Source organism: Balaenoptera borealis (assembly GCF_965194805.1).
Source record: "Balaenoptera borealis genome assembly, chromosome: 2".
Classification (NCBI taxonomy): Eukaryota; Metazoa; Chordata; class Mammalia; order Artiodactyla; family Balaenopteridae; genus Balaenoptera; species Balaenoptera borealis.
The window spans coordinates 79,793,411-79,819,924 of record NC_138867.1 but is presented as its reverse complement, the minus strand read 5'-3'; the positions used below and the strand labels follow the sequence as shown (position 1 = coordinate 79,819,924).

Here is a 26,514-nt window from a genome sequence, read left to right as displayed (position 1 = left end):
TGACATACCGTCTTGTCTTGCAATGCCTTTAATTATTTACCATAATAATGGTGCTTCTAAAGAGAACTGCAACTCAGTCACCTAACAAAGTATAGTTTTTAATCATAACAAAAAACATGATTCTGATGAAATGGGTCATCTATGAATGAAGTTGAGCCATCTCTTTCAGGGAGACCATGGCTTTGTGCCAGCAGATCTAATTAGGGCACCAACTTACATCTCAGCATGTATGTAATATAAGAGCAGGTCAATTGTGATAGGATCTTAAGTACAATATGAAGTTATAAGAGATCAGAAGAGGGAGACTATTTCTGAGTTGTGGGTTTGAAGATGGCTAGGAAAAACTTCACAGAGGAGATGGGAACAATTTACTTAGTATTAATTGCAGTGTGATGGGGAGGTAGGTGAGGACTATGGAATCTTCCATATGCCAGGAACTGTGGCAGGGGCTTTGGGCATCTGATTTCAATATATCTTTATAAAATCCTAGGACTTAATCATTATTATCTGCATTTTATAAACGAGAAAACTGAGGCTCAGAGAAGTTAGGTAACTTATTTAAGATCTCACAGTCAAGAAGTTGTAGAGCTTGGATCTGAACACAGACATTGACGATAATGCCCACGAACTTTTTGCTATAACAAGTTAACTCCCCTACTTTCAAAAAGTAAAATAAAAGATTTTAGTTTTATAAAACATGGAGTTGGAGCCCGAGATGGAGTAGTCATTCCAGGTGAGCAGAACAGCTTGAGCAAGACTTAGAGGTGGGAAAGTACCAGAGATAATCAGTCCAGAGTACAACCGGTTGGATGAAGTAGAACACGGCAAAATGAGGCAAACTGAATACTGCCTGGGGGAACAGAATATGATTCTATCTCAGCTGAGTATGCTATACATTCATGAACTATGTTAAAATAATATAAAAATAAATATTATTTAAATATAAATATATTTAAATATATACATTAATAGATTTAAATATATTAAAATATATTTTAAAATATATTTAATTATCTTAATTAAATATAATTAAAATATATTAAGATATATTATCTTAATAATATATTAAGATAAAAATAGAATGCCTGAGCTCTACTTGCTCTGGGAAGTGGAGAGCACATGCAGCTTTGGTCTCTGATGCAACCCTGTGGGCAGACCTCAAAATAAACATCCATATGTTGCCTGGCAACCGGGACGGTAGCCACAGTTGATCTGTGATGGCAATCCAAGAGCCAGAGAGACCTGAGAACATTTGGCCACACCTTGTGAGTGCCTGATTATGAGGTCTAACACAGGACCACCCCAAGTGCTTAGAAAAAATCCACAAAACGCATGAAGGTGAACTTGCAGTACTATACAACAATTGTTTCATTTTCATTGCTTTACAAACTCCACTTCTCCCCCTTTCCCCCTCTCTGCCCTGGGATGACTATTTTGTAAGCAAGGAAGAGAGCAAGCCACGTAGCCTGGATTAGTCATCAAAGAGCAGAAATGCAGCTTTTTTTTTTTTTTAAGTTGCGTCCATGCCTCTAAGGATCCTGGTTGCTTTTCTTGATGCATGAAATAATTCCAGCTATGTCTGAATTTGGTTGCCCAAGACAAAGCAGAGAAGTTAGACCCAGAAAAGACAGCCTACTTTCCTCTTGTGGCCCCTCCCCTAGAAAAGGTTTGTGCGTCTATGATCTTCTTAAGCCTGTGAGTCACGCAGTTTCAGCAGATTAGAAGCCATATAATGAACAATGAGGAAGACAGCCCATGACAAGCTCTTTGAACTTAAGTCTTAACCTCTCTAGAACACAGTTTCCTCATCTGTAAGCTGTCAGGCTTGAGAACTCTGTTGTTCTGCAACTCTAATATGATACGCTATAAATATGTAAAGCTTATTAAATAATGTACCCAATGACAGATGTTCAAAGGGAAACACAGGAGTTTAGCCTCTGGAGTCCCACGGACCTGGGGTCTCATTCTAGTTGTGTAACTTCAAGCAAGCTGCTCAAGCTTTCCAAACTTGTGTTTTTTATTTGTTAAATGGGTATAAAGATGACACCTAACTCATAAGATGGTAGTGAGGATTTAATGAGGGTGTGTTTATAAGGCCTGGCACATGGTAAGTCAGTAAACAAAAGGGATCTGTATTATTTTACAAATATCAACAGCCTCAAAAGTTCTCCTCAGTCCCAGAATGGTGGAGCACTTCTGTGGTGACCACTGCTTTGAGAAGTTACACACGCATGTTGTTTATCTTAAAGAGAAAGGGCAACACTATTTTACATTATGAATTTTTTTTGGATTGAAATGCATGGCTTGTTTATCCTAAAAGATTATGAGCTCATCTAAAGCATATATGGTTACTGATGATATGATTACTGTATAAGAATAAAAAATTCTGAGCTCTGCTGAACAGTCGCCTCAGAGCCTTTCAGCTTGGTTTCCATAGTGCTTTCAAATTCATTCCTTAGGCACAGACCTAACAGAGTGTGAGAGAAATGAGAAGTTTTATGTGTCGTTGTGTTATAAGACCAACTGCCAGGCTCAGTCTCTACAGGGATGACAGACTCAAAGTGTCTCAACGAAACTGAGAGGGCACGTATGAGGAAATACTGGCATACAGCCAATTGTGTGGCGGCTGAGAGACAAGCCTGTCACATGACTGTTCTTGCAGCTGGCTTCTCAGTGAAGCATGTTCTTAATAAGAAGGTTTAAATGGCAGGAATTATTACAACGTTCCCTTCTCCAAGCTGCTTTCCAAATAACCAAAATGAAAATGTGGGGTGCAATAAAACGTTGTTCTGGAAACCACATAGGAAAAACAACTTCACAAATGTACACTAACAGCAAGCTTAATCTTTGCAAATATTAAAGAGGTGATGTTATGCAGTTAGGAGAATGGCTGCGGAGCCAGACCACTCGAGTTTGAATTCCAGCTCTGCTACCAGCTGTATGACCTTGAGCAAATTCCCTAACTGCTCTGTGCCGCAGTTTCCTCATCTGTAAAGTGGAAATAATCATAATACCTTCCACCACATTTCATCCCACTTTCACCTAAAATAAAAATTCAGTAGAATAGGAGAATTGATTTTAAAATAGGCTTCATTTGAAATTTATATAAAAATATGAACAGTGCTACTTATCCTTCAGTCTAAGCAACTGTATTCCTACACTATAAGGGAGTTTTTTGCTATGTAATTTAATCCTGCTTTTTAAAAATTTCACCATATTCAAAGATGTCTAATTCATCCCTCCTCTACTGCTTATTAAGACATCTAAAGAAACTCTGTCAACAAAACTCTTATTTGCTAATTCCAACCAGTGTACAATACTCTCTTTCACAGAAGCAGGAAATTTCGTTCATCAGAGAAAATTTCAACAGCATTAAGATATTAAGCAGAATAATAGAGGGCACAATATTAATTTCTAGTGCTTTTTGAATTTAGATACAAATTCCTCTCTTGGTTATTTAAACTGCCTGGATATAAACTACTGAGTCTAGGATTTTATAAGACTGGTCTACTGAAAAGAGCATTAGAATCAAATAGAATCTTACTATCTGTGTGACCCAGGGTAAGTTATTTAATCTCTCTGGGCCTTAGTCTTCTCATTTTAAAAATTGTCCCAATACCCACTTACCCATTTGCAAAATATGCAACTCTTAAGAGGATTAAATGAAATCCTATGTAAATCACTTAGCATAGTAGTTTAACAAATTAATAAATGGTTGGTTTCTTTTTCTTCTTTCCATTTATTTTCATTTATCTAGATCTGGGAGAGCTTCTCCAAACTACATACATACTGCTGGACCTAACCCCTTTCCCACAGCTTTCCAGAATTATTTTCAGATTATCAGAACTAGCTAGAACATCTTTTGTTTCCTATTGGTTGTCTTTCCATTTTGAACAGTAACCAAATCTTCAGTTCATTGATCAGTAGGAGAAGGTGGAGAAGTTATACACAAGCAGAAAAGATATGGTATATGGTTTATCACTGGTTCAACTGGAAATCAATCAGGGTATTTTGCCAAGATTTTAATTGCAAATATGTAGATCAGTGTTCATCACATTCAATCTTTGGAAACATGTGAAGAGGTGTAAGAATATGATTGTCAGAGGACTGGAGAAGGAAACAATTCTAATTTGCTAGGCTAGGAATCCTGGCCTACCACAAGAACATTGTTTGAGAATAATTCAGCACCCATTACCACAATAATTAAAAAGATTCTCAAAACCAAGGGAGGGCTCAAACGCAACAACCAAAAGAAGTTAGCATTTCCTTGTTAATCTCTAGATATTCAGCAAGGGGGTACATTGTTTCTTAGTGATGTGGATCCTTTGTGGCTAAAATTTCAAACAATTAATAATTAACTAATTAATTGATTTAAAACTCAAGATTAGAGTAGGACATCACATGGAAGATGATATAATTTTATAATATTGCTAGGGAAAAAAATGATCACTAATTCTAATCAGTGAAACTATACGCAAAGTATGCAGGATATTCATACACATTTAATTAATATTAAATTAAATTAAATATTCATACATATTTAATTATTTTATACTAAAATTGTACATAATGATTACAGGCAATGAATGTTATGTCAAGCTATTGGACAATGTGACTGGCTGAGCATTAACACCTTAGCTCAGTGGTTTTGGGCCCAGGAACAGAATCACTCATAGCCAGTGTATGGGGATCAGGGGAGGGCAGCAATGGACACTTAGAAATTTACAAAAGGGAAAGGGCAGGAGGGAGAGGGAGCAAGGATTATAGCTTAAAAAGCTGTAAGCCCCGCCCCCCAAGTGATTCTCAAACTCCTCTACATGGAGAATGACTGCTTTAGGTTGTTTTAAACAAGATGGCCTTATAGGGGGTGGGTGAAATGACCACTCTTTTCTACCATCTATCGTTACCCACTGGCACTTTGACAGAGATGACAAACAGCCTCTTCCTGCTTTCATTTGGTCAAAAGAAGGTACTAGAATGCATTAGATAATAGGATAGATTCACAAAGTTACTTTTCAAAAGTACTTTCCAGCTGGTTTTGAAAGGAAGATTTTTGGTGCTGATACCGCCAGCCCAGGTTACTAAAGAGCCTATATGTTCCCTAAAAAGACAGTCCTGCAATACCTCAAGAATATCTGTCTTCTCCAGTCTCATGACCCTAAACCCTGAGGACACTTGATACTTGGCGATTATGCCTGTAGTGCACACTTTTCTTACAACAGAAAAATACAGAACGCTGTAGACATCACCAAGCCCAACAGTGCTGTCATTTTATAGGCAGATATTCTGGACCACTAGAGAAACTCTTAATGCTATACACATCCACACATCTAGTGTATAGCTCAGTTGCAAGGATTTAAGAAAAAAAAAAAAACAGTGCAATTTTCAAAATATTTATTAATTGAGTTTTCAGAAAAATAATATTTGCCTATCTCTGTAAATCAGGAGTCTAAAACTCAAATGAAAATATACGTTGGGGGATGTGAATGAGTGTATCAGGCCAGTATGAAGAGGGAGTAGGAGGCTTCATGACAAAATAGAACATGTGTTCCTCATCTAAAGGCTTTCAAACATTTTAAATACATTGTGAGGGCTTAATAAAATTAATCTGAATTCTGATTCAAGACCCTCCTTCTGTTCCAGACACAAAGAAATACTGTACAAAATTTAACATTAAAACATTAATTAAATAAAGAGATAAATCAAGAGATGGTGAATATGAAAGAGAAGTGGAGAATTCTGGAAGATGAAAATTCTGGCAACAAGTTTCAATTCCCTGCTGTAGACCAAGGCCTCTGAACCTGATACATCTTTGTAAATAAAATATTATGAAAAGATGCATGTCTAAAAGCATGAGGATATTGATATTCCAGGACTCCGATGATGACAAGCCATGGTAATGGCTTTTATATAAGAGGATCTTATTTGCCCTGTTGGATATAAACACAATTTCCTATTTTCATGATAAGGAGGAAACAGAAAAGGCTTATACAACTGAAAAACATACAAATAATTTTATTCTTTGCTCCTTTGTCTGGCCACCCTTAGTACAGCTAATAAAGAAACAATACGCAGGAGACTAAGCCCCTGGTTTCTCTGTAGGAAGTGTTCTCCCACAACAACTCTATTCCGGGCATCTCTGGAGGCGCCAAGGTCTCATCTAGGTCTTTATACTGAGGTCACTTGTGCAGGGGACCTTAATCCATTACACAGTCCAAAGAGTATGCCTGCACACTAAACTGGACTCAATCTCTTATAACAACTTTGAGTGAAATGGGAGTGGTCCAGGCCCTTTCTTGGGCTCCAAAAGAGGGCCATAAACATCAATCATGTCAGTTCATGGGGGCCCCTCAGTATGATTCAAAAGTCTCAGCCCCTGTGAATAGCTACAGCTCTCACCAAGATTTCACTGCATTGCTAAGGTCAGAAGACGACTGCTCACAGATAGGCTCTGGCTAGCCCACCTCACTTCTTAGAGCAGCGCTCATCAAACTTTAACAGGTGTAAGGATTTACCTCGAGAGCTTATTAAGCCATAGATTCCTCAGTGATTCTGACTGGGTAAGTCTGAGGTGGGGCTTGGGAAATCTCCATTTTTAAATAAGTATCCCAGGTGAATTTGACGCAGATGCTCTCCAGACTACATATCATGAAACACTGAATTAGAGCATTCCGAGGGGGTGTAGTACATCCCCAGGACAAGGATCGGGAGAGCCCCAGGGCCATGGATTAGTCTGGAATTATCCTACTGGCCCGCATTTTCTATTTGAGAACCAAGAAACTTCTCTTTTCTAAAGAGACCCCCCCGCCAACTGTTAAAGCACAGCTCTGTGCAATTAAGGAAGCCTTGCTTTGATCACAGTCAGCTTCCTCATTCCTCAGCAGTCCATTGGCAGGGCTCCCTGGGAAACTCCTTATATTCCAGGACTCCGATGATAAGCCACAGCGTCATCACCACTCACTCATATCTTAGCCATTATGATGAATATGTACCATGGGGCCTAGAGAACTGAGGATAATTATCAGTGTGTTGGCAATATGTAAAAAAAAACAAAAAACTGTTTACTAAAGTTAACTTGGTTAATCAGTAAAAGCAGACCCAAATCCTTTCCAACGTATAAGAAATCCTCCCAAATAAAACTAAGTGTTAGTTGTTTTCTTTTTTAAGTGTTGCAAAGGGATCTGTGGGAAAAGAAAGAAACACTACCGACAAAATGGACCAAGCAGCACCTTTGTAACTAATGTATGCCAATTATTCCTGGGGAAGGAGTCAGTAAAAATGATAAAAGGCATCTGAGGTTCTCCTTGTCTTGCTAAGGATATGTGCCCACTGCGTGGCAGGTGCCAAACGCGAAATAAGAAACTAAATTGAGACAATATGTCCTTAGAGATAAGTGTCTGGAACCCAGGGGCAGGTTATTCTGTTGATGAGCTGGTCTGCCCTCCGCTGCACCTTAGGTTGGGTGGTGAAGAAAGAAACAGGAAGATGAGCAGCAGAAACTTGTCACCCTCAAAGCTGGCTTGGAAGACGGACAACATAGATTCAGTCAGCTGTGGGATCTCCAGTTCAACTGTGTAGAGTGCAGGACAGATGGAAACCTCAGGTATAGTTGACACCGGATGGAAATCCAGTCTGTCTACAAGGGACAGTTGTCAAGAACATCTCATAAGAGAGCCCTAGAATAAATCAGAACTCTCAGTCCTACATAAGAGCACACAGAAAAGTATACAGGGGGAGACCATAGTACCTCTACTGGTAGTTAGGGGCAAGTCTGGAAAGCTGGGATTAAGAAAATACTGAATGAGGAGAGCCAACGCTTGGGAAGTTGGATGTGTTCAGACCTCTGAAGAGTCCTGCATCCAACTGACTGGTTGCAGATCTGCTTTAAGGGACTCGTATTCCTAATGTTTATTCCCAGAAAAACAGGGCCAAGCTTAACCTCAGCCCCCTTCCCTCAACCTTCCACTGTGCTTTCATAGCACCTTGATAGCAATGCTTTTTAGCACTTTTTACACTGTGTTTTTATATTTGTTATATGGACAATACTTCACTTCTGTATTCCTAGCACCATGTCTGGCCATTGTAGAAGTTAAAAAAAAAAGAGTTCATTACTGATCATTTTGATTATCTACTCTTTAATCTTTAGCTAAAGGACAAACAGATGTTAAGTTCCAAAAACTCTACTTATAAATCCTAGAGAACAAAATGAATATTATTCTACTTTTTCTGCCTATCCAGGATAAATTTCTAAACTAGTGCAGTGGTATCTTAAGGCTCTGTTCATATTAAGATAAAACCAATATTCTTTTTCAATTCAATAGATATTTATTGAGCAATTACCATGTGGAAGTCACCATGGTAGTCGCGATGGGGGTCCAATGATGTGGATCCTGTCTTCAAAGGGCTCACGGTATAGTGAAAAGCTGGTATTCTAAGAACAAAGGTGACCAGAGGTAACCAAAGGTAGCCAAATGAGACTATGTAACCAAACGAGACTTTAGTGTGTGTTAACTTCACCCACTAAAACTCATTTTTTGGAAAGTATTTTATGGAGAGCTGTCAAACATGTTCTGAGAAACAATACAGTGCAATGGTTAAGAGATCAGGCTCTTTCTTAATCTGAAAAATGGGCATAATAAGGGTATCTACTTCATCACTGCATCATCATCACATCATGTAAAGTGTTCAACATATGCCTAGAACCCACTAATTGTCAGTAAATGTAGCTATAACTATTAATACTCAGATCTAATACAGATTGTGCTGATCTGTTCTTTTTTCTGAAACCTATTAAAGTCACTTGCTAATGATTTATTATTATTGCCTAATGTGGACAGAAGGGCACAAGGGTAAGAGTGACACTTTACTAGCAATAGGATTACACATAGCCTCCATCCAAATCTCCAACGTCCAAATATATGGACTTGCTCAGAAGTCAACGTGTCTTAAGGGATTCTGTAAAGTGCCTTAAAAATTGGAAATAATGGGACTGAGTAATTATTTATACGGCTTACCATAAAAATAGTGTACCAATTGTTCTTAACCAGGGGAAGTAGCACCCAACTAAAGGGTATTTTAAGACATGTGAGAGAGAGTGTTTTTGTCACGCTCTGGCATTCAGTGGGAACAAGACAGCCCTGCCCAACTAAGAATCGTCAACCCAAATGCCATTAGTACTCTGTTGAGAAACACTGGGTAGATGACATTTTTAAGTTAAGCTATTCACAGAGAAAAAAATAAAACACAATTGTTTTTAAAGACCCATTGTACTTTCCCAGTATGCAGATTATTAATTCAATATATCAAAAACTATAGGATAAAATATGTTCCTCTTATGAGGCCAGACATATTGATGCTAAAACACATATTCCAGATTCATATTGTCTTCAAAATGAGGGCACTCTGAGGTATAATGAAAGAAAAGATACAAAGACATCTATGTACACAGGAGAACATAGGTTGTGGGCTTTTTATTTAAATAGTACTGAACAATTAGATGGTTCATATTTTGGGAAAAGTAAATAGTCCTACCTAAGAAGTGGTGATGCATTAAAGATATAATTGTTATTATAAACAATGAATAGGAACACAAATATTTGACTGATTTTAAAAAGTCAGTTCAAATTAATTCCTCATGTTTTCTTAATTTTGTTTGTTTCATTCTTTCAAACTGCTATTTTACATGATACCTTTTAAATTTTCATTGTGAGAGAAGAATTATACTCGGCCAATTCATGGAACCATCAAGAAACTGAACCCACCACTAATACTATACTATAATCAACTCCTATCTGCAGTGGGAATCCTCTCTCAAAGCATGTGAACTGAACCATGACCAACATTTATACTTGAATGCACTGCTTCATAAACACTGTCATGCAGTCTGTGAAGCTCACTTGTTTATAATAGTCACCAAGGGTCCTTGCTGCATGCACCAGGATTCCCGCTCCATTCTCATTGCTATTGGCCACCTACCCCTTCTCCATCAGTCAGCAGATGCGGCCTTTGCTAGTTCAGCATGATTTTGCTAAATGTCACTACTTTGTTTTAATGTTATACTGTCTCCTAGAAGCCAGGCAGCATTCCCAGCGACAAATATCCTTTACATACTGAAAAATCAGTGTGCAAAAGTTAAATTCAGTGCCCACAAACAAAATGTCAGGAAGAGGCACTCTTTAAGTTACTCATTAGAAAATAAACTTTACCCTTTTGAACAGTAGATGCCACTCCTTACTGACCTTCGCTGCAATGCAGAGGTTTTCTCTCTAGAAAACATCTCATATATCAGGAACTTTCCAGAGCTGCTGATTAAGCATTTCCCTTCCTCTGATGTAGGTATAGGTGGGTTCCTAGAGGGCTCGTCAGAGGCCCCAAGGTCCAGCCCTTTAAGGAAGTTTCTTAAACTCTGCCTCGTTTTCTCAAGCTGTAAAATGGGTATAAAGAACTTGCCTCTTACTCGTTTATAACTGAGGAATGCTAGGACTCTAACAATACAGAAAAGATCGTCAACTCTCCATGAAAACATTTCCATTCTTGAAAGATAGGTACAAAGTACCCCTCAGCGATGTCATCCGACCACAGTCTCAGGCTGTGTTCAAGGAAACAGAACCAAAACATGTCACAACATTTGCCACACCACACCCAGCATGTATCAGATAAACGGAGAGGTTATACACAGTGAGCTCATTCTCTAAAACGGAGGTCATCACAGTGGAGGGGGCAGGGCTCGGGGAGAAGATTGGGTCTAACCCTAGAGATAAAAGTGCCAAACCAAATCGACATTGCTCCTGCTTTTCTTCTTTCAGCATTTTCTCCGGGTCACACAAACTCCTGGTTTTGTAACCCTACCGTGTAAGATCACCAGACACATTCCCAGCCCAGAAGCCAGCAACAGTGGCGCCGACAGGGAGGAGGGGTCGACAAGTAACACAAGTGAACTTAGAACCCGTTTGGAAGGAAATTGATCCTCAAGGGAAAGAGACGGGTAAGAGCGCACGTCCAAGTCTTGGATCCGTGGCAGGGTCCGAGCCTGGGACGCGCAGGGCCGGCGCGAAGGCAGCGCGGGCTGCCCGCCTGGGAAGCAGCCGAAATCAGTACTCACTCCGCGTCCGGCTTCCGGGCCCAGAGACTTCAGCGGGGTTTGGGGGATGTTTGCATTCCCGGTTGGGCTCGGCCCTCTCGGTTTCCGTTTGGAGCCTCAGCCCAGCCCGCAGAGAGGGAGGCGGCGGGGCGGCCCCAGGACGCGACGCTGGCCGCTCCCCGCCCCCTCCGCCCGCCCCCAGCGCGGTTCCGTCCGGGAGGGAGGTGCCCGCTGCCGCCGACTCATCGCGGGGCTGGCATCCCGGAGGCTGGCAGACTAAACAGCGCGGCCTGTGACGCAGGCCACCGGCCGATGGCAGAGGTCTACCACTCCTAGGATGTCGCCAAAGGCCCAAAGTGGGCTCTTTGCAAACACACGCCCCCAAATATTACTTTTGAAGCTATAAAGTAAATTAACATTTCACATCGTATAACGGATTTTTTTTTTAAAGAGCAGTTGAACAGAACTAGAATTCTACTGAATTACTGGACGTGATACATTATGACTAAACATTTCAAAATAACTAAGAAGGGATTTAAGCCACGGAATAAAAAAGAATTCATGAATTCATACTGCTATAAATAAATAAATGAATGAATAAGTATATAGGGGAGAAGGAAATGCTCTCCCTTAAAGAAGAATGCCAACTAATAAATGTAAGTGATGGGCCTAGAGAAAAGAGTTCTAGAATTTACAGGAAATATGGGAAGCCAACTTTTCCCAAAGCCGTAAAGCAATCACAGGGAAGACTCTGGACAGTGAGCTTGGGGTAGGAGTGGAGGAGGCTGCGATGGCGGGAGGCTGAGGACCCGAGGCCTCAGGCCTATAGCTAGTGACAGCTGAGCAGCGAGCCCTTCCGCCTCCAGGCCAGAGGCGACGGCATTCGGAAGGCGGAAGGCGGAAGGCGGAGAGTTCAGGGGCACAGCGCGCAGCGGCGCATCCGCCTGCGCCCGGCAGTCAAAGCACGTGGGGTCCCCCTGACTTCTCCTGCTAGGTGTTCCTCACAACCACCTTGTTTATTATCAGTGTTCCTTTACTTCTGTTAAAGAAAGGTGGCGAAGTAAGAGCCCTTCCAACTCTAATATTTTATTATAATTCCCTGAGAAGAAGACCCTCTCCTCATAATTCTTTTTTTTTTTAACATCTTTATTGGAGTTTAATTGCTTGACAACGTTGTGTTAATTTCTGCTGTATAACAAAGTGAATCAGCTATATGTATACATATATCCCCATATCTCCTCCTTCTTGCGCCTCCCTCCCACCCTCCCTATCCCACCCCTCTAGGTGGACACAAAGCACCAAGCAGATCTCCCAGTGCTATGTGGCTGCTTCCCACTAGCCATCTATTTTACATTTGGTAGTGTATACATGTCCATGCCACTCTCTCACTTCGTCCCAGCTTAACCTTCCCCCTCCCCGTGTCCTCAAGTGCATTCTCTACGTCTGCGTCTTTATTCCTGTCCTGCCCCTAGGTTCATCAGAACCACTTTTTTTTTTTTAGATTCCATATATGTGTGTTAGCACACGGTATTTGTCTTTCTCTTTCTGGCTTACTTCACTCTGTATGACAGTCTCTAGGTCCATCCAGCTCACTACAAATAACTCAATTTCGTTTCTTTTTATAGCTGAGTAATACTCCATTGCATAAATGTGCCACATCTTCTTTATCCATTCATCTGTTGATGGACACTTAGGTTGCTTCCATGTCCTGGCTATTGTAAATAGTGCTGCAATGAACATTGTGGTACATGACTCTTTCTGAATTATGATTTTCTCAGGGTATATGCCCAGTAGTGGGATTGCTGGGTCGTATGGTAGTTCTATTTTTAGTTTTTTAAGGAACCTCCATACTGTTCTCCACAGTGGCTGTATCAATTTACATTCCCACCAACAGTGCAAGAGGGTTCCCTTTTCTCCACATACCCTCTCCAGCATTATTGTTTGTAGATTTTCATAATTCTTCTTGATGAAAATTCAGCTTAAAATTCCTTTTTTGTTTACTGTCAGTATTTTCTCTGCTTTTTTGTTTCTCAAATAAACCTCAGCTCATCTAGGTTTTCCTGAGACAAAAGACAACTAGGATGACTTATTTGGGCCACTCCCTGAGAGGGATGAGCCCTGGGTCCCACAGCCCCACCGTTAGGCAGCATATCTCCCTCAATGAGGGTGAGTATGTCTGAGCTCCTCAAGAGTACAGGTTAGTAATTACATGGTTATGAAGTAAATTTTCCAAAGATTCTTGTCCTGCAGGACAGGTAGAAAGGGGCTCCCTTCCCTGGAGATGAAGAGGGATGTTATCGCTCCCAGATGTGCTGTGTCTATCCCAGTCCCTGAGGCTCAACCTTTCCCCCAGTGGGGACTCCATATCACCCACATCTGAAAAACTGGAGGGTATTTATTAAATAGAGAAAATCCTGGACCTACCCACTCCCGGTGAATCAGATTCTTGCAGCTTGGAACCTGAGGATCTGCATTTTAATCAGATTCTCTAATCGATGTTTAGGTAATCTAAGGTACAGGTGGTCTAAATAACCCACATTCAGCACAATTCAGCATCCTTGCTGCTCAAAGTGTGGTCGCCAGACCAGCAGCAGCAGCAACTGGGAGCTTGTTAGAAAAGCAGAAAGAATCTCAGCCTCGCCCCAGACTTCCTGAGTCAGAATCTTCATTTTAGTAAACACCTCACCGATTCAGTATGTACCTTAAAATATGAGAATTACTGCTCTGATATTGTTTCCCAAACCTTGGTTATTTGTGTACTACCTACTTAATATTTTTTAATCTGCCACAGCTACATGTACTTAATATTTTAAAAAATAGATTTACTTTTTAACCATTAATCTAGCCTTGTCTTAAGCAAAAACATCCATGGGATCACGAGTTTGAAGTGCCAGTTTACTTTTCCTAGTACGTTAAAATACATGCAGAACTATTGAAATAGAAACGCTTGCCTGCTTAGCAAACAGAGTCATCAAACACACCGCATGTGGTCCAGCGGTTCTATGGGTGAGGCTGACACTGAACGATGGAATACCTTCCACAATATGCAGAGTTTATTCGGCCCCTTAGTCATATTATGGATGAGAAAAGTAAAGGCCTGGGAGGAGGGCTGTGCCGCCAAAGTTAACACAGCTAGTTATGGCAGAACCAGGGCCAAAACCACAGAAGGACTTCTCTGGTGGGTGCTTATTCCTGTGCAGATTTTCTCCTCTCTAACTGGGAGAGAAGCTGTTTGTACCCTCTTCTGTTTAAAAGGCCTAATGTTGCTAAACAGCCTATAATCAGTGATTTTCCTCCAGTTCAATTAGGTAATTCTCCTGTTTTCCTTTCTGTAGTGGATAGCTGGCAGCTGACAATACACTTGAAAAATCCTCACTACTCACGGATCATTTCCCACCTAATCAATAAGCGCCTTCCCAAAGAAGAACCAGAGCATTCCCAACCCCAGATTCCCCGTGCAGCAGAGCTGAGGCATGGGACTTGCACTGGCCAATCAGCTGCGCCTCACAAGAGTGAGATTGAAAATAAGCCTGTGCGGAGGCGCCACCCACCGGTAGATCTGTGTTATGATAAGGCCTTTCAGCATTTGAGGTTGGCAGTGCCAGAGTTTCTGGCCTCCAGTCCTAAATGTGATAGGTGCTGAGCTGCGGTGGCAGCAAGGAGAAGCTCCCACGGTGTGTCCGGGCATTGTTCCTGGCTGTGAAACTACATTCCTTCTGCTGGAGACTTCTGGATTTCTCTAGGAGCTACCCGCCATCCCTTAAGAAATTCCGTTTTAGCTTGAACTAGTCAGAGTAAATTCCAATTGGAACTGATAACTTTAACCAGTACTTCTTAATAGCTGTGCTCTCCTGCAGAGGCATTCCTGATGCAAGCTCAACCTCGCTTTCCTCACCTGAATAAGTTGGTGGTTACAATAGAAGTTGCCTGAGAACTCTTCCAGTAACACAGTTGCCTGACTGTGGATCGCAACTATTTTCTTATTTAATAAGAGTCTAATTTCTATAGCCTCATTAGTCATTATTAATTTATCAAAAATTTAATTTTAAGCACTAAACATCTTATAAGAATTATTTTGAGTTATTCAATAGAAATATCTATGCCACTTAAGTGCTCTGGATCCTCCAAACCCAGGACTGCATGGTAGAAGTGGTATTATTTGTGCACATAACTACTGATTTTGTAAGAACTCTCCTAAAACAGTTCTGCAATACATGGTAACCATTCTATCATTAAATACTGAATCTTTAATACAGACTATGATTTTCTTAATAATTGTAAAATTGTCACTTACTTTAACTTTCGAGTTGAATGTGTCCAGAATCAAGAAAACCAGGCCTAATTCTCACTGCCAGTTGTATTTACTATTTTGTCATGTCATGTGTTGGGAGAATATTATTTGCCTGTGTGTGTTATGATAATTAATTGTGTAATAAAATGCTTCAAGGGATCACAAATGCTATTACCCCCAGCTTTTCTGGATGATGCCCGGGAATGATCATTTTTAGGTGATGATGATACCGAGCCCTTTCAATCTGGCATCAAAAGGCAAAATAAGGAAACTAAGAAAGCAGATGTATTTTTTTTCTTCTAATACTCTATAAGAGTTAAAGATATAGAAAGGAAGGAATGAAGAATTAAATCCTGGAAAAACTAATATTCAGGAAACTGGTGAAGGAAATTGAGTCAGGAAACCACAGTGAAAAAGAATAATCGAGAGAAGAATGGAGATAGGAGAAGGCAGTGTCAGAAGCCAAGGAGAGAATTACAAGTGTGCCAGTAAACTAAAACAATAACTCTGTGGCTATATGTGTCCACCTCCCAGTTACACCTCCTCCCACAGCTTCCTGAGACCTAGCAGGGTTTGGGGAGGATGGCCAAATTCTTTGTAAGCATTCCGCCTTGAAATGATTGGATGATACTCCTGTGGGGAAAAATGATGCAAAAGGGCCTGCTTCTTACCACGAAATTCGAGGGAAAAACAAAAACTAAGTGCGATTTTCCACAAGGTACCGACCCTCTAGGAGTTTAGGTAATGATAATTCTAGAAACCATTTACAAATGATTCACTAAACCTCATGAGGTTGGGGTTTTGCTAATGAGGCTTCTCATTTTTTAAGGCAATAATTTAAGCATAAGTTAAATAAAGGTCCTAATACTGTAAAAGATAGGAAGTATCCAGAAAATCGTTTTTAGTTGGAGACCTCCAAACAATAGAATATGAGAGCTACCAAGGGCAACCGCAGCAGAGATATGTTTGCCCAGAATCTTCTCATTTCTCAGCTGAGTTTTACTTTGGGTACTTTTTAGGAGCTAGGAGAGCAGCTGAGACTCCAGAAGGCACTAAAATACGAACTCTTCACCAAGCAAGTAACATCCATGAGAAAGTCCACAGCCCTCCATAGGAGAGCTACCAGTTTTAAAGGAAAAATGCTTATTTACAATAGTTGTATAGGCAATCCTGAAATAGGTTAAGGTTTTTGATAATCTTGGACACACTGGAAGATCACAAGCTGAAATGGGAGGAACAAAACTATTTTATATATTGAAAACTGCTAGCTAAAATGGTAGTTACATCTTATATTGAAAGATGAAATTTCAGTGATTTTTATAAGTTGCAAAGCTTTGTAGTGTTATATTACCAAAGAAGGTTCAATCAGAGTTTATAAGGTCCAGGACCTTGTGTGAACTGGAAACCTGGCTTTGAACCCTACCTCCATCTTACTGGCTTTGTGATCTTGTCGAAGTTACTTAACCTCTCTGAGCCCGGGTTTCCTCAGGTATAAAGGAATAATAATTATAAGGTTGTGACGAGATTACCTAAGATAATTATATAGCACACTTAGCAGACAGCCTGGTGTGGTTAATACTCATGAAGAAAATTTGGTGTGTGCAAAAGTCAAATATTATGTATAGATATTTGTGGTAATAATGAATACTCTTGGACACATTATTATATGCCAGTAAGAATAATAACATAAATGGCTTCGCGAGGTTTTAAATCATTCAAATCATTAGTAAGAAATTACATGCCTCCCGCCTCACACTATCCCCACCAGCACAGAAATGATACTTTGTTCAAAAACTCTCAGTGATATATGGACACTGTTTACCTTCCCTACAAGTCCCACCCACTAATGGTACACCTGTAGAGTAGGGTTCTTTTCTTGCTCAGGAAATGACTGACCTTGGTGACCGGAGCTGTTCCACCAGCCTGAGTTCTGGAGGGTTGACTGCTCCCGAGCTTTGTCGCTTTTTTCTGAAAATAGGAAATATTAGTTTCTATAGGAGAAGACATCTTCACAATGTAGTCAAGTGTAAATTTTCCTATCAATACAAATATCTTTTCAAGCAAAATTCAGACTAATATACTAAGTACGCAAAAAATGAACATGTTTTTATTTTTTCATGTCTTTGCCAGAAGACTATATAAATATTAAAAACAAAGAGGATTGTGCATTGAATAGTCCCCAGTTGTTCACTATTCAGTGGTTTGGAGCATTGCAGAAATCCTCACATGGGAGTTGTCACTATCCAACATAATGCACTCCCAGAACATCATTGCTCACCGTGACAAAGTACGTGCTTTCTCTCTACCCTGAGTGCCACGGAGAGCAGATGTTAGTACAGCCTCCACAGAGGGTGACTTAGCAGCAAGTAGCAAAGATGGCAATACATCTAAAAATTTATCTTAGGGAAATAATATGACACGAGCAAAAGCCTTTTTTCTTCAAATATATTCATCACAGTATTCTAACATCAAAAAGCTAAAAACAATATAGGTAATAATAATGAATGTTTATTGAGTTCTTACCATGTGTCTTACCATGTGTTTAATTATTCTACTAGAATAATGAAATTATAGGTAATAATGCTCCAATAATAGAATATAGTACAGCACTATTGTCAGTGCTCTGTTTAAGTACCATATGTTACAACTTATTTAATCTTCAAATTACCCAAAATAAAGCTGTTATCCCCATTTTCTGGGTAAGGAGATGGAGAAATGGGATGAGTACACAACTTGGCCATGGTCACAGCTAGTCAAAAGTAGCATGTCTGTTTCAGACCCTATTCTCTTACCTACCTACACTGCCTCCCACATAAGGGGTTATGTTATGAACAGTTACAGGATGAAATATCATATGGTTATTTAATGATCAGGTTTAGAAGAATATTCCATTAAATGAAAGTATATTATTAATATTTCACATAAAGAAAAGTCACATTATAAAATAACATGAATGGTATGGTCTCAAGTTCATACGGGCTTATTTTCTAACAGCGGGGTTAAGAGTGCTTCATTGTGCTTTTTTTGTAATTTCTTATATAACTATAACTACTTAACTGTTGAAAGGACAATAAACGAGGGGGGGGGAGAGGTAAAATACACAGTTGCTTTCTCAACAAGGACTTGATGTCTTATATCTTTTACTTATGAATATCTATATTTCAAAGAAGCAAGCGTATAAAGTTTTATAATGTAAAATGGTGACAGTATGATCCAACGTCTATAAAATGTGAAGAATGTACTGTAAGAATTGAATACAGGAGGGATGATCATGCTAATTAGGTGATATATAACACAGTAAAGAGTTGTATGCCCACATGCATACAACTTCTGAAAATTTTTGAAAAATATATAATTGAGAACAATTTGGTTGAATTCTTTAACATTTAGAAGATAGTTAGCAAAATTTATGTTGCTTAACTTTGTGAAAAATGCCTGCCACAGAAGCTTGAGCTGAAGCCTTCTTTTCCTTCAGGGCAAATACTACCTTAGCAAGAAGAAAAGACAGAACTTAGCTTGCTGTCCTCAAAGTACAATCTTTTTGTGTCCACTGGTTGACCATTCTCGGAGCACTTCAGGAAGATCCCCGAAACAACAGGGTGGACACATTTTAATAAGATGGGTATCTGAGGGCCTTCAGAGGTCTTTGCAGAAGCCAGGTATTACCTGTAGACCAAATAGTCTATCCTAAGCATTCATGCGCTACCATCAACCAAAGGAAGAAAAAATCCTAGATAAATGGGATAGAAATAAAAGAGGCTGCTAAAAAGTTAGTAATTTGAGTGTGATATGGGAGATGGTAAAAGGAGGGGATGGCCTAAGTTTTATCCATATCACAAGTCTCTTTTCAAAATATAAGGTGTCTTAACAAATAGCTTCTGATAACCATAATGTATACATGGATTCAGTGTAAGGGGTTGGATATAAGAAATGAAGACAAGAATACAGCATTGGGGTTATTCATTTTAATCTCATTCTCCAATTCAACCTCCTCATTTTCCAGTGAGGAGACTGAAGCCCAGAAAGGTCAGGTCAGTGTACACTGTTCCATAGCTGTCTCACACTCTAGCTATTTAGCCTGTGGTCTCAGCTATAATCAAGGAAGGTCACATTGAAATCCTGCACTAACTACAGCTCCAATTCTCACAATCAAAATGCACATACCAGACTCTGATTTATCTGTAGAATTCCACTACAACACATTAGCTAAGATTTGCCCGTGAGAATTAAAAAACTTGCTTTTTGGCTGAGTTATGATACTATTAAGTTAAAAATAACTATTTTAACTTAATACACATGCTGATTGTTTATATAAACTCAGCACACATGCTGATTTTTATTCTACCTGTATATAAACTTAAGATTTACTCTAAAAAATAATTTATTAATAAATTCAATATTTTTTAACTCAACTGAGGATATCTCAGATTTCCTGTGGGTATGACCCATTGAAGTTTGCCTTGCCCTCTGAGCTGCCTGAATTACTTAGTCTACAAAGGACCAATTTAGTTTAGCTGAAACAAGAGTAGAATTTGTAAAAATGACCCTCTATTATCTAATATTTATAAAGGCCTTAATAATGTCAGGCACTTAAAACACAACACAAAAGCTTAGAAGTGCACATACATACCAGAGCACAGACCCCTTATTCTCAGATTAGTAACCATACAGATTGTTTTGGCTGATATATGACGTGGTTCTCTCTGCAATTGTGTTTGACTTCATGCATCCCTCTACTTATTGGACAGACATTTATTGAACCCTGGCCAGGAGTCTGGTCCTATTCTAGACAGTGGGGATATAATGACCAATTAAATAAACAAACAAAAAAAGGTCTTACTCTCGTAGTGCTTACATTCCAGTAGGAGGACTCGGACTCTAAATAAGTCAACAAAAGCCAAGATGATTTCAGAGAGTGATGAGTGCTATAAAGTCAATAAAACAGGGTCATGTAACAGAGAGTGGCTGGCTGAGGGTTCCTTCAGACAGGATAGACAAAGAAAGACATTTGACTGAGACCTGACTATAAATAAACCAATCATGTAAATATGGCATGGGGGAAGGGAGGCATTCTAGGTGGATAGAGTAGCACATGCAAAGGCCCTGAGGTGGGATGGGATGGGTTTGGCAAGTTGGAGGAACAGAAATATGTTCCTGCAGCTGAAGCAAGGTGGGCACAGGCATACATGGTATGAGATGATACAGGATGCTGGATCAAGATATTTGGTCTGAAGTGATGTGGGTTCATTATGGCCCCGCAGTCGGGTGTGTTTGGGATCATCAGTTTCTTCCAGGCCTTGGCTTGCTTCCTGGCCTTCTCTGAGTACCATCTAGTCCTTGTGAGTCCTCCCTTGCCTCCATGTGAAAAGTTCTCAAAGTCCTTTGGCTTCACATCACCTTGTACTTCACATCACCTTGTACTTAGTTTTGCAGTGTCTTCCTCACCCTCACTCTCTCTCACCCTCACCATCAGCATCGGTCCTTAGAAATCCCACTCTGGCCTGGACACATTTCTCACCCAGCTAGGTCTGCATATTCACAACTGTGATAGGGCTGGATCTACCCTCAGACAGAACAGAATTCATTTACTCAAAGTAAGTGAAAACTCATAACAAGCTCACTCATACATGATTCTGCATTTGTCTTAACTCACAGGTATGCTCTGGTCTCTAAAAGATTAAGATGTTAAATGAGAACACCAATCCTAGGATAATTCAAATTTTGAGTTAAACTATTTTTCTTCATTTCCATAAACCCATAGACTAAAGGTTACTGAGCAGATTTTCCCTTGCCATGCAATCACATTCCCTCTAATGTTTATGAGCGCTTCTTTGTTTAACTTAAGTTTTATAGAAAGGAAATGGTCAGGAACAGCTTGCCCTCATCCCTCTATATCAGGTCGCAGGCCTGGCTGAGTGATTCCTTCCTTGCAGGACAGCCTGTCACAGGGCCTCAGTCCTGATGACTGACAGGGGCAGAAGTGGATTCGTCCACACCAGATTTACGACTCTAACCCCAGGACATCAAGTCCGGTCCATTTACAGAGAACTCGTGCAATTTCTCCTGCTCGGGTGCAGACTCCTGAGTATACACAGGTCCTGTTCCCATGGACTATGAACCCACACCTTCTACCGGAAGCAGCCTCCCCCATCTCAAAAGAGCTTCAGAGTCTGCCAGCCAAAAGACCCGTAACCAGGCAACTCTGCTTGCACAGACAAGATCGATAAAGAATGCACAGATTAGATCCATCCTATCTGCTGTCGTAGAAAGACATGAAAGGAATTAATGGCATGCCTTTCTTGTATGTCTGTTGTGGTTCATAATAAAAGGTTTTATGGAATGAATCAGAACTCAAGTCTTAAAAACTGTTTTCAAGTAACAATGAAATTCCAAGAGCCAGGCAGAGCTGTGTCATTCTCTCCTAAAATCTCAGGAAAGACCCCTTAAGTGAGGCCTCATGTCATCCTGAGACCTAGTGACTCTGTAAAGAAAAGTGCCAAATTCTCTAGAATAACGGTCCTACTTTTGGACACATGTGGCAGGAATCCTGGCTGCACCGAATGACAGCTGTGAGACCTCAGGCAAGTTTATGAGCATTTCTAAACACTAAGTTTCTCACCTGAAAAATGAGAATAACCCTACCTGAACCTCAGAGAGAGACTGAGAGGATTAAATGAGATGAGGTATGGCCTGAAGTCTGTGGCCCATGTATTGGAAAACCCCGCTCTGAAGAGAGAGGCCCAAGGCCTTGAACAGGTGGCAAGGGGACAGACTCCCCTCTCCAGGGCAACCCCAGTGCATCTAATTTCAACTCATGAGGGGTCTTAGTGGCTGTTGAGAATTTTCTATGAGCTTTTGTTATTTATGTAATAGAAAAATAATTGTTTCTTCATTGGATAGAAAGTGATTTTTCTTTAGGACTAGCCATGGTTCTATTAATGGATGCAGTTACTTGGAAACAGTTTGATCCTTTTGAGGTTTTCTTTTAAGCGTTGTTAGGTTGGACAAGAGCAGCCTTTAGATAGAAGTAATTTGTTTTCAATACAGCAGTGATACCCTTCTGAGTACTCTACCCAGTGATTCCGACTGGTGAGAACATGTCCTGTTCCTGGCCTTGTGTGAGGTCTGAAGATTACATGAAAGTATAAATGCAATGCATCTTCTAAGCCCACAGTCAGAGATACTATGATTACTCAATAAATGCTAGCTAAGGGAAACCCGGGACCACTTCCAGGGTTGATGCTGAAAGGCCTACCTAATGAGTTAGGCCTACCAGAGCCAGATCAGCAGGTCCTGATGTTCGTGCATCAACTGTCAAAGATGACGGCCCCTCTGGACCTTGCTCTGATAGGTCCCATAGGTGTCGTCACTGTCACATGGTGTGTGAGTGTGGGCGTGTGTGTGTGGGGGGGTGTGATTTAGGGTCAACAAGATCTGCAGGAATCGACATGACCTCAATATGTTTCCTGAGAGTGGCAAGGACCCTTCTGAGGTACTACAGGGTGTCAGGACAGGATATGGAACAGGTGATTTCAACAGCCTTGGTGGCACATTTAAATATTAGTAAAATATCTGGAGAACACTAAAACTCATTAGTAAATGAGCAAACAAGTAAGTCGGTGAGTAGGCTTATAAATGAGAAAAATTTAACTCAACTTCATAGTAAAAGAAGGTACTTCAGTTTGTAAGCTGGGCCACAACCTCCTTTCAAATACAGCTTTGTTTCCTTTTTACATTCATGATGTTCTTATGTAAGAAAATTTGGATTAAAAAGGAAGGAGTGTTTCTGCCTTAAATAACTAAAGAAAACCCTCGACAATTATATGCAACAGTGGTTTTCAGAGGCTGGACACCAGGCAGCAAGGACAGTACTCCCTGCAAGGGAAGCAAACCAGGGGCGCCCTGTGATCGCCACAGCTTACCGCCTGCAGAGTTTCCAGCCGCCGGATCATGCAACGGCTGTCTGTCTCTCTGGGTTGAGGAGATGGAGCTGGGAGTTTGAGGGTCAAGGGCACTCGAGGGGCTCAAAGGGAGGGCGTCAGAGAGGAGAGCTACAAAAGTGAGCTCCAGAAATCTGCATGTGCACGCCTGTGAGGAGAGCCTGAGTCTGGGGAAAGAACACCCATAATGAGCAGAGGCGTAATCACAGGGGCTCCCAGGGACCAGGAATAGGACATGTTTCCAGTAGTCAGAATCACTAGGTAGAGAATGCAGAAGAAAAAGTAGGATTGGGATTTCCCTGGTGGTCCAGTGGTTAAGACTCCACGCTTCCACTGCAGGGGGCACAGGTTCAATCTCTGGTCAGGGAACTAGGATCCCACATGCCACGTGGCACTGGCCAAAAAAAAAAAAAGAAAGAAAGAAAAGAAGAAGAAAAAAAAAAAACAAGAAAATGTAGGCCTCCTCTAAAGGCTGCTCTGTTCTAGCCAAACAAAGATTAAAAGCAAACCCCAAAGGATCAAAGTGTTTCCAGGTAACTTAACTGTGTCCCAGAACAAAGGTCAGGAAAACTTAAAGCATCTGTAAAGATCTGTTTATCATCTAATCAAAAATTACAAGGCATGCATAGAAGCAGAAAAATACAACTTTGTTTTCCATACACAGGAAAATATAATGTTCAAAAAGCATAGTATCTTGATTGCAGGGCTGACTACGTGAATCTACACATGTAACAAAATGGCATAGAACTATATATACATGTACCAATGGCAGTTTCCTAGTTTTGCTATTGTACTGTAGTCGCAGGAGATGTAACCAATGGGGAAACTGGGTGAAGGATACACGGCACCAGACGTACTATCTTTGCAACTTACTGGTAATCTATAATTATTTCAAAATAAAAAGGTTTTTAAAAGTATGTTCAGGAGAAACATAGCAAATATTTTTTTTAAAACCACCCAAATCAAACTTCTAAAGATAAAAATGTCTGAGATAAAAAATACACTGGAATTAAGAACTGATGAGACATTGCAGAAGAAAAGATTAGTGAACTTGGAGATACAGCAATGGAAACTATCCAAAATGAAACAGAGAGTGAAGGGCTAGAGGACAGGGAACAGAGCATCCGTGAGCTGTGGGGCAACTCCAAGCAGCCCATATGTATATAACCGCAGCCTCCAAAGAAGAGGAGAGAGATGAGGAGACAAAACAAAATATTTGAAGAAATAATGGTCCAAACATATCCACATTTGATGAAAACTATAAACTCACCAATCCAAGAAGCTCAACAAATACCTTGTAAGAGTGAGGAGTTGGGTACGAAGAAAGGGTCAAGTTGGGTTTTAGATTCCCATCCCCCAAAGATTCCAGTGATAATGAAGTCAACCTGTGGGTGAGAGTTCTGCCCTAGCTAAGACACAGTGCCTTTCCCTGCCATGAAGGTGTCAAAGAGTTCCTGCAGATTCCAATCCAGCGATTCTCTCCTCCACCCCGAAGTGTGAGAAAGGCAACTGGTCCACCTTTCCACCAAAGTAATAGCCCTCAAGAGAAAGCAGGCTAGGGATTCTCCAGTTTGTAATAATCCGTTACATAACAGATTAGATGTTATATTTGACAGAATTTGTGAGCACACAAATACACAAGAATGTTTGCATTAAATGAACATTGAAACCCTCAAGGGTTCAACTTGGTAGCTGACACATTCAAATAATTGCTCAAGCCATTTTTAAAATCCTGTTTGTTGAATGGTCTTCAGAAACTTCAACACATTATTTTTAGCTGAGAGTTTTTTTCTTTCTTAGCATTTTCGAATCAGTGCATTTTTAGATCAGTGGTGTCCTAGGCTTGATGAAATGTAGTATTTTTCAGGATAAGAACTCTCATTAAAATATATGTTTTGACACATTTGTTGACAAATCAGTTCCATTAGTTAATAGTCACCCCCCAAAATGAAAAGCAATATTGTGTTTCCACATGAAAACACATGCTTTATTGGAAAATAGTATCTAGGAAAAGACTGTCTTTCAAAGGGAGGTCAGATACTCCAACACTAGCAATTATAAGGCTGTGACTCTTATTCACAAATGTTCTTTGACACCATGGTTGTAAGTAGTCTACAAACAAGTACAAGTTGCTATGACTACAGAAGGAAGTATAAATGGGTGCTACCCCCAATGCAATTTGGTAAATAGGATATGTTAGCCCCCTGGGAAACACTGATAAATAGGTCATAATGATGTCTTACTATTAACTCACAACCTAACATAGAAATTTACTCAGTGAATGAAACATAGCCTCCACAAAGCCCTTAATAACACACGTTATGGTGGCCAGCACTGAATTTTTTTTTCCTGATTATTCAGTGCCATTCATCGTCTCCAAGTGGAAGTCCTTGAAGTGGTCTAGCTCATGTCTTTCTAGTCTCGAGATGGCTGCATCGACTGGGAGTCAGGAGAACGCTATCTTTCTCCTGGCTCTACCTCTGCTGTGACTTAGCTTCCTTCCGTGCTTCATTTACTATCCATAAGGAGGGAGCAGCTGTCCCTACACTTACATTTTAGATCCAAGAGAATGGGAATGATTTCACCTTGTTTTATGATCTTCCTGAGTAAAAAGAGGGTATAATACAAGGAAGAAAGAAGGCAGTGAAAAGTTAGAGAAGTGAGTTACAAAAATTGACAACAGTGGTAAGAAAGTCTATGGAGTTGGCTTTAGGTAGAATTCTGAAAATAGATAATTTTATGAACAGTTTTGGATACTAGTTGAAAGTATAGACTGGAAAATATGTTCCATCCTGGCTCCACTATTATATAACTGTGTGACCCTGGACAGGTTATTTAATCAAGTTGTGCCTCAATTTCTTCATCAGGAGAATGGGGTGGTTGTAAGGGGTGTGTGTGCGTGTGTGTGTGTGTGTGTGTGTGTGTGTAATGCCTACATATGTGTTAGCTATCAATATCAAATGATCGATAGTTCTCTACTACCTTTATCAAATCTATAAAAGTAGTTCTTACATAATTCGTTTTCCCTCTTATTAAACTACTTCTCACCAAAGTGTTAATAATTAATATATTATCCCTCCTAGGAACATCCACAATTTAAAAGAGGACCCAAGGGAAGGCAATGCTTAACTCAAAGTTTAAGGAAGTTGCTAATGGTGGAATTTCAGCCATCAACAACAAGCCAACTGGGAAAATATTAGATG

The 26,514-nt window shown here is 40.2% G+C and overlaps 1 protein-coding gene across 14 annotated transcripts in view; it reads right to left on the bottom strand.

Moving 5' to 3' along the window:
* Window positions 1-26,514, bottom strand: part of CAST (calpastatin) — a 120,116-nt gene that overhangs the window by 73,939 nt on the left and 19,663 nt on the right. For 8 of the 14 annotated variants that reach the window (XM_082376414.1, XM_082376424.1, XM_082376416.1 and 5 more), the window contains exon 3: window positions 17,268-17,339. The exons of 3 other annotated variants lie outside the window; for them this stretch is intronic. In XM_082376414.1, coding sequence (XP_082232540.1) covers window positions 17,268-17,339 — 72 coding nt within the window. Of the gene's footprint in view, window positions 1-11,101; window positions 11,275-17,267; window positions 17,340-26,514 lie in introns of those variants that run through there. 3 more of the 14 variants (XM_082376417.1, XM_082376419.1, XM_082376418.1) reach the window with 3 other exon arrangements.